Consider the following 10000-nt stretch of genomic DNA (forward strand, 5'->3'; position numbering starts at 1 on the left):
ATGATATATACTGTCCATATACAAGACCATATGATATATACTGTCCATATACAGGACCATATGATATATACTGTCCATATACTGGACCATATGATCTATACTGTCCATATACAGGACCATATGATATATACTGTCCATATACAAGACCATATGATATATACTGTCCATATACAGGACCATATGATATATACTGTCCATATACAGGACCATATGATATATACTGTCCATATACTGGACCATATGATATATACTGTCCATATACAAGACCATATGATATATACTGTCCATATACAGGACCATATGATATATACTGTCCATATACAAGACCATATGATATATACTGTCCATATACAGGACCATATGATATATACTGTCCATATACAGGACCATATGATATATACTGTCCATATACTGGACCATATGATATATACTGTCCATATACAAGACCATATGATATATACTGTCCATATACAGGACCATATGATATATACTGTCCATATACAGGACCATATGATATATACTGTCCATATACAGGACCATATGATATATACTGTCCATATACTGTCCATATGTGTGTGTCCATATATACTGTCCATATACTGGACCATGTGTGTGTGTGTGTGTGTGTGTGTGTGTGTGTGTGTGTGTGTGTGTGTGTGTGTGTGTGTGTGTGTGTGTGTGTGTGTGTGTGTGTGTGTGTGTGTGTGTGTGTGTGTGTGTTTGTGTGTGTGTGTGTGTATGTGTGTGTGTGTGTGTGTGTGTGTGTGTGTGTGATGTTGATGTGTGTGTGTGTGTGTTCCCCAGATCATGGGGGTCTGAACCAGCTCATGTGTGTGTGTGTGTATGTGTGTGATGTTGATGTGTGTGTGTGTGTGTGTGTGTGTGTGTGTGTGTGTTTGTGAGTTGTTTTCTCCAGGTCATGAGCGTCTGAACCAGCTCATGTGTGTTCAGTGTGTGTTGATGTGTGTGTGTGTGTGTGTGTGTGTGTGTGTGTGTGTGTGTGTGTGTGTGTGTGTGTGTGTGTGTGTGTGTGTGTGTGTGTGTCTGTGTGTGTGTTCTCCAGGTCATGAGGGTCTGAACCAGCTCATGTGTGTGATGTTGATGTTGATCTGTGTGTGTGTGTGTGTGTGTGTGTGTGTGTGTGTGTGTGTGTGTGATGTGTTCTCCAGGTCATGAGGGTCTGAACCAGTTAATGTGTGTTCAGTGTGTGTTGATGTGTGTGTGTGTGTGTGTTCTCCAGGTCATGGGGGTCTGAATCAGCTCGGAGGAATGTTTGTGAACGGTCGGCCGCTCCCCGAGGTGATCCGGCAGAGGATCGTGGATATGGCACATCAGGGTGTGAGACCCTGCGACATCTCGAGACAACTGAGGGTCAGTCACGGGTGCGTCAGCAAGATACTGGGCAGGTGAAGAACACACACACACACACACACACACACACACACACACACACACACACACACACACACACACACACACACACACACACACACACACACACACACACACACACTTCCTGGTTCTGGTAAGAACTCTAGCGGCTGCGTTTTGGACTAGCTGTAGTTTGTTTATTAAGCGTGCAGGGCAACCACCCAGTAGAGCATTACAATAATCTAGCCTTGATGTTATGAACACCTGAATTAGTTGTTCCACATTTGTCAATGAGAGCATATGACGTAATTTAGATATATTTTTAAGATGGAAAAATGCGGTTTTACAGACACTAGACACGTGACTTTCAAATGAAAGATTGGTGTCAAAGAGCACACACACACACACACACACCAAACTAACCACACACACTAAACACATCACACACACCACACACACCAAACACACCACACACACCACACACACCAAACACACCACACACACCACACACACCAAACACACCACACATCCAAAAAAAACCACACACACCACACACACCACACACACACCACACACGCCACACACACCAAACACACCACACACACCAAACACCACACACACACCAAAACACACCACACACACCACACACACCAAAACACACCACACACACCACACACACCACACACCAAACACACCACACACACCACACACACACCAAACACACCACACACACCACACACACCACACACACCAAACACACCACACACACACAAAACACACCACACACACCAAACACACCACACACACAAAACACACCACACACACCACACACACCACACACACCAAACACACCAGACACACCGAACACACCAAACACACAACACACACCACACACACCAAACACACCACACACACCACACACACCACACACACCAAACACACCACACACACCACACACACCAAACACACCACACACCAAACACACCACACACACCAAACACACCACACACACCACACACACCAAACACACCAAACACACCACACACACCACACACACCAAACACACCACACACACCACACACACCACACACACCACACACACCACACACACCAAACACACCACACACACCAAACACACCACACACCAAACACACCACACACACCAAACACACCACACACACCACACACACCACACACACCACACACACCAAAACACACCACACACATCACACACACCAAAACACACCACACACACCACACACACCAAAAACACCACACACACACCACACACACCAAACACACCACACACCACACACACCAAACACACCACACACACCACACACACCAAACACACCACACACACCAAACACACCACACACACCAAACACACCACACACACCACACATACCACACACACCACACACACCAAACACACCAAACACACCACACACACCACACACACCAAACACACCACACACACCACACACACCAAACACACCACACACACCACACACACCAAACACACCACACACACCACACACACCACACACACCACACACACCACACACACCGAACACACCACACACACCACACACACCAAACACACCACACACACCAAACACACCACACACACCACACACACCACACACACCACACACACCAAACACACCACACACACCACACACACCAAACACACCAAACACACCAAACACACCACACACACCACACACACCACACACACCAAACACACCACACACACCACACACACCACACACACCACACACACCAAACACACCACACACACCACACACACCAAACACACCACACACACCAAACACACCACACACCAAACACACCACACACACCACACACACCAAACACACCACACACACCAAACACACCACACACACCACACACACCACACACACCAAACACACCACACACACCAAACACACCAAACCACCACACACCACACACACACCAAACACACCACACACACCAAACACACCACACACACCAAACACACCAAACACACCACACACACCAAACACACCACACACACCAAACACACCTATTGTTACTGAGAAACAGCTGATTGAATTATGCAAATATATACATTTATTTTTATTTATTTTATTTATTGCAGCAATTCTGTCTCTGTCTTCGTTTTTTCATTACAGGAACCGCACATTCTATAAAGCACTCTGAGATGGGTCTTTTTTATTGAATTTCTGCAGAAAAAGACTTAAACCCAACGAAACAAACATGTAGAGAGGCTTCAAAAGAAACTGCAGTGCAATGATCAATACACTATACTGTGTGTTTTATACGGGCAGACCTGACACACATACAATAATGCAGTGTCTGTAATTCCATCTGATGTTCGTGTTTTTATGACATTGTGCTATGATTGACTAAATCTTCCTGTTCGATGAGAACATATGTTAGGGTTTTGAAAAATTATTTGATTTTGAGACATGTTTGCAGTGTTTTGGTAGACATAGTGTATTGTTGCTAGTGTATTATTGTATTTTTATAAAATTAGTGTTGGAGTTTAGTTTACAGTGTGTGATTTTGAGCATGAAATAACTGTTTTGCCAGTTGTGTGTTGTAGGTGTGTTGGTGCATTAAGAGTTTGGGAAATTTATTAAAAGTATTGAAAAAATTGTCATAGCGATTGTAAAGAACTGTATATATATATATATATATATATATATATATATATATATATGCCGCTCTGGAGAAAACCGTGATGTCATCGTCCAGCTCAGTTCAGTTCTCATATAATGCTGTCAATGCAGGAGATCAATAATATTGTTGATATTAAATGTACCAGCGGGTACATGAGTTTTGTTGTAATGGTCATTTCTCGTTCAGGTACTATGAGACGGGCAGCATTAAACCAGGGGTCATCGGAGGCTCGAAGCCGAAGGTCGCGACCCCTAAAGTGGTGGAGAAGATCGCGGAGTACAAGCGCCAGAACCCCACCATGTTCGCGTGGGAGATCCGGGACCGGCTGCTGGCCGAGGGAGTGTGTGACGGGGACACCGTGCCCAGCGTCAGCTCCATCAACAGGTACATGACCTCTGACCTCATGGACAACAGGTCAGCGCATATAAAACAGAGATCTGATGCACTCACTGACCCGCTGTTTCTTCTCTCACAGGATCATTCGCACAAAAGTTCAACAGCCGTTCAATCTTCCTCTGGACAGTAAAGGCCTGAGTCCTGGACACACGCTGAGTGAGAATACACACTGATGATCCCCAATAATGCTGTTTCCCAGTTCACTGCGCTCCAGTAATAATGCTGTGTGATTCTGCTCAGTTCCCAGTTCAGCCGTGACGCCTCCCGAATCTCCCCAGTCGGACTCACTGGGATCCACCTACTCCATCAGTGGCTTACTGGGAATCCCTCAGACCAGCGCCGAGGGCAAGAGGAGCCGCGACGACAGTGAGTTATTATTATTACTGACCTATCAGAGAAGCAGAAACCGCCTCAGTGTGTGCGTGTGTGTGTGTGTGTGTGTGTCCTGTGATGGACTGGTTATCTGAGATATCCAACATCCCTAACCCAGTCTGGGAATTGTATGGATGGATGTAATGCAGTTTCAGACGATGACATGATTTCCAGACCCGACACTGATATACTGAACGATGCTCTGATATTCCTCACAGTCAAACCAACATTTATTCAGACTCCTTCAACATTTCTCACATTATCACAGTTTATTCACTATAGTTTAGGAAATGGTAATAAAAAATGAGAAGAACTCAGAGTTATGAACTCAGTTGATATTTCACTGGTTTTGTCCGTCCTTCTGTTAGACTCTCACACATGAATTATGTTGAATATCTGTCAGCTGTTAAATTTAACTACACAATTAGATAATACCAGTTTAGCTCAACCAGTTACCAAGCAATGCTTCATGTTGTTCAGTCTGTGGTGTAAAAAGCTGCATTAGTTATTAAAGAAAAAACACTTCAGCAAAACATGATCAGCTCAAAGTGTCCCAATCATTTTTAGTCCCAAATTTTTATAAATGTTACTGGTAGTCGCTGTATGAAGAATATTTGTGTATAATATGTCACAGTTTACTTTATTTTGCTCTCCTCACTTACATAAATGATCTATAGTGTTCTGCACACACTAGTAAAAACATATAAAAAATTATATCTGGCGTCTGAATAATTTGGGGTCTGACTGTACATTGCTGTTAACATGAGGGAGAATTTTGATCTTTAAATAGTAAATAAAATTCCAGGCAGGGTTGGATTATGGAAAATGCATCGCTGGAACAAGCAATAAAAACAGTGTGAGTAAGAAAGTCTTTGACCGTCACGAGAGAAAGCTGTGGTGAATCAGTGGTTTTCAGGATTTGCAGAAGTGTGTGTGTGTGTGTGTGTGTGTGTGTATTTGTGTGTGTGTGTGTGTGTGTGTGTGTGTGTGTGTGTGTGTGTGTGTGTGTGTGTGTGTGTGTGTGTGTGTGTGTGTGTGTGTGTGTGTGTGTGTGTGTGTGTGTGTGTGTGTGTGTGTGTGTGTGACTGAAGTGTCTTAAAGAGAACCCAATCAGACACACAGATTGGTGTTTGATTGATAGGTGATCAGGAGAGCTGTCGGCACAGTGTGGACTCGCAGGGAAGCGGGACCGGATCCCGGAAACATCTTCGGACCGAACACTTCCCGAACCAGCAGGACTGTGGCTTCCAGCGGAACCAGTACAGCTCCGACTCCTTCGGCCACAGCACTGGGAAAACTGAGCAGGTCCGAGAGCAGGGAAACAGCCTTACAGGACAACAATATATGGGAATATAGTGCTAAATATAATGCGATATATTACATAATACATTTGACATGTATGGGAAATAGTGCTTATATTTTTTAATATACTGCAATATATGCATTGACCATGTATGGCTATATATTATTGATACATATAAAATATTTATAAATGAAGAAAAATTAGCATTACATGTAATACTCATACTGTAATAATGATGATTGGCCGAAAACCATTAAGACTATAATTACTATATTTTAAAACTGAAGGCTGTTTACAGTGAGAGTCTCTTGGCTAAATACTTTAGTACATGCAGGTGTGCTTGGGCTTATGTTAACTAGCTTGAAAAAATGAAACATTTATAATGTAAATAGCTTAAAAATATAAGAAATGTACTACAATATATATATATTTCTATGTGTATTTACGCTGCATGAGTAAATATGAGTGAATAAATTACATATGCAGTACCATATCTGATCCCATATACATCTATATATTATGAAGTGTGTTACTGAATATAAAATAAAATTCATTATGTCATATTAGTAAATACATTGTCACATATTTTTCAATATAAGCGGCAATTCCTTATGTATTATTCAATATATCGTAATATATTAACACAAAATATTATTCTGAATATTTTCAAATATACTGTTAAACCATTTAATATATTGATCATTCATATATAGGGAAATATATTTTCTGTTCATAAGGGCAAACAGGCATGTCATTCCGAGCTGAACTCTCTCTCTCTCTCTCTCTCCTGCAGTCTCTCTATCCTCTCTCGCTCATCAACGGCAGCTTGGACGAGGGGAAGAGTGGCTCAGTTATCAGTCGAAACCTGGCAGCACATCAGGGATACGCAGTGGTTGCAGGTAATAACCATCATCCATATGCAAACGCTGCACTGTAATTACTCTTTGTCATTTGTTCCATATTTACAAGAGAAAGAGGGGCACGATTACTGTATGAAAAGACACTTCCAGAGCAACACATTACACAGTTCATTTAGCAAACTGCTCAGTCCTGCATACTACACACTCCCCAAACTCATAATTCATATTTAATTGTTGTATTTTTAATTTGTGTCATCATTTAGCATATGTGCTCATACTATCAGTGATTACTGTCATCCATTTCATTGTACATCTATTAACATTCATACATGAATTTTCCCACCTGTCTGTCAACCCGTTGCTCCGCCCAGAAGCCCTACAGCCCCGCCCACTCTGTCTGAAACAGGAAGTGTCCACCGAGGTGAACAGCTCAAGCCCCTCCCCCAACATCATCGCTAATTCTGCGTTCCTGGAGCTCACGGCCATCTCGGCTCCGGCGTCACTGTCCATCGCTAACAGTTGCAGCAACGCCACTCATTTATCTCATGGCTTCAGCTCATTTTCCCATCATGCCCCAGTGCAGGGGCAGTTCAGCAGCCCACACCTCATCACAGGTAAAGCCCATCTCATCATCATCCTCAGTTCCCCGGTGTGTGTGTGTGTGAGGTTCTCTAAGACTGGGCAGTGTGTGTGTGTGTGTGTGTGTGTGTGTGTGTGTGTGTGTGTGTGTGTGTGTGTGTGTGTGTGTGTGTGTGTGTGTGTGTGGTTCTCTAAGTGTGTGGTTCTCTAAGACTGAGCAGTGAGTGTGTGTGGTTCTCTTAAGACTGAGCAGTAAGTGTGTGGTTCACTAAGACTGAGCAGTGTGTGTGTGGTTCTCTAAGACTGAGCAGTGAATGTGAGTGTGTGTGTGTGTGTGTGTGTGTGTGTGTGTGTGTGTGTGTGTGTGTGTGTGGTTCTCTAAGACTGAGCAGTGTGTGTGAGTGTGTGTGTGTGTGTGTGTGTGTGGTTCTCTAAGACTGAACAGTGAGTGTGTGGTTCTCTAAGACTGAGCAGTAAGTATGAGGTTCTCTAAGACTGAGCAGTAAGTATGAGGTTCTCTAAGACTGAGCAGTAAGTATGAGGTTCTCTAAGACTGAGCAGTAAGTATGAGGTTCTATAAGACTGAGCAGTGAGTGTGAGGTTATCTAAGACTGAGCAGTAAGTATGAGGTTCTCTAAGACTGAGCAGTGAGTGTGTGGTTCTCTAAGACTGATCAGTAAGTATGAGGTTCTCTAAGACTGAGCAGTGAGTGTGTGGTTCTCTAAGACTGAGCAGTGAGTGTGTGGTTCTCTAAGACTGAGCAGTGAGTGTGTGGTTCTCTAAGACTGAGCAGTAAGTATGAGGCTCTCTAAGGCTGAGCAGTGAGTGTGTGGTTCTCTAAGACTGAGCAGTGAGTGTGTGGCTAAGACTGAGCAGTAAGTATGAGGTTCTCTAAGACTGAGCAGTGAGTGTGTGGTTCTCTAAGACTGAGCAGTAAGTATGAGGTTCTCTAAGACTGAGCAGTGAGTGTGAGGTTATCTAAGACTGAGCAGTAAGTATGAGGTTCTCTAAGACTGAGCAGTAAGTATGAGGTTCTCTAAGACTGAGCAGTGAGTGTGAGGTTCTCTAAGACTGAGCAGTGAGTGTGAGGTTCTCTTAAGACTGAGCAGTAAGTGTGTGGTTCACTAAGACTGAACAGTGAGTGTGTGGCTCTCTAAGACTGAGTAGTGAATGTGAGTGTGTGTGTGTGTGTGTGTGTGTGTGTGTGTGTGTGTGTGTGTGTGTGTGTGTGTGTGTGTGTGTGTGTGTGTGTGTGTGTGTGTGTGTGTGTGTGTGTGTGGTTCTCTAAGACTGAGCAGTGTGTGTGTGGTTCTCTAAGACTGAGCAGTAAATATGAGGTTCACTAAGACTGAGCAGTAAGTATGAGGTTCTCGAAGACTGAGCAGTAAGTATGAGGTTCTCTAAGACTGAGCAGTGAGTGTGAGGTTATCTAAGACTGAGCAGTAAGTATGAGGTTCTCTAAGACTGAGCAGTAAGTATGAGGTTCTCTAAGACTGAGCAGTGAGTGTGAGGTTCTCTAAGACTGAGCAGTAAGTATGAGGTTCTCTAAGACTGAGCAGTAAGTATGAGGTTCTCTAAGACTGAGCAGTGAGTGTGAGGTTATCTAAGACTGAGCAGTAAGTATGAGGTTCTCTAAGACTGAGCAGTGAGTGTGAGGTTCTCTAAGACTGAGCAGTGAGTGTGTGGTTCACTAAGACTGAACAGTGTGTGTGTGGCTTTCTAAGACTGAGCAGTGAATGTGAGTGTGTGTGTGTGTGTGTGTGTGTGTGTGTGTGTGGTTCTCTAAGACTGAGCAGTGTGTGTGTGGTTCTCTAAGACTGAGCAGTAAGTATGAGGTTCTCTAAGACTGAGCAGTAAGTATGAGGTTCTCTAAGACTGAGCAGTAAGTATGAGGTTCTCTAAGACTGAGCAGTAAGTATGAGGTTCTCTAAGACTGAGCAGTAAGTATGAGGTTCTCTAAGACTGAGCAGTGAGTGTGAGGTTATCTAAGACTGAGCAGTAAGTATGAGGTTCTCTAAGACTGAGCAGTAAGTATGAGGTTCTCTAAGACTGAGCAGTGAGTGTGAGGTTCTCTTAAGACAGAGCAGTAAGTGTGTGGTTCACTAAGACTGAGCAGTGAATGTGAGTGTGTGTGTGTGTGTGTGTGTGTGTGTGTGTGTGTGTGTGTGTGTCTGTGTGTGTGTGTGTGTGTGTGTGTGTGTGTGTGGTTCTCTAAGACTGAGCAGTGTGTGTGTGGTTCTCTAAGACTAAGCTGTGTGTGTGTGTGTGTGTGTGTGGGGGGGGGGGGGGGGGGGGGTTATCTAAGACTGGGCAGTGTGTGTGTGTGTGTGTGGTTCTCTAAGACTGAGCAGTGTGTGTGTGGTTCTCTAAGACTGGGCAGTGTGTGTGTGTGTGTGTGTGTGGTTCTCTAAGTGTGTGGTTCTCTAAG

The 10000-nt window shown here is 43.7% G+C and overlaps 1 protein-coding gene across 4 annotated transcripts in view; it reads left to right on the forward strand.

Annotated features, from left to right (window-relative positions):
* The window catches only part of pax8 (paired box 8), a 22265-nt gene that overhangs the window by 4492 nt on the left and 7773 nt on the right, over positions 1-10000 (forward strand). For 2 of the 4 annotated variants that reach the window (XM_077237503.1, XM_077237506.1), the window contains 7 exons: positions 1205-1406; positions 4249-4446; positions 4538-4614; positions 4699-4824; positions 5972-6135; positions 6927-7032; positions 7365-7607. In XM_077237503.1, coding sequence (XP_077093618.1) covers positions 1205-1406; positions 4249-4446; positions 4538-4614; positions 4699-4824; positions 5972-6135; positions 6927-7032; positions 7365-7607 — 1116 coding nt within the window. The remainder of the gene's footprint in view (positions 1-1204; positions 1407-4248; positions 4447-4537; positions 4615-4698; positions 4825-5971; positions 6136-6926; positions 7033-7364; positions 7608-10000) is intronic. The other 2 variants (XM_077237504.1, XM_077237505.1) reach the window with 1 other exon arrangement.

Source organism: Siphateles boraxobius, unplaced genomic scaffold (genome assembly GCF_051911475.1).
Source record: "Siphateles boraxobius isolate OS27281-9 unplaced genomic scaffold, OSU_SipBor_1 202, whole genome shotgun sequence".
Taxonomy (NCBI): Eukaryota; Metazoa; Chordata; class Actinopteri; order Cypriniformes; family Leuciscidae; genus Siphateles; species Siphateles boraxobius.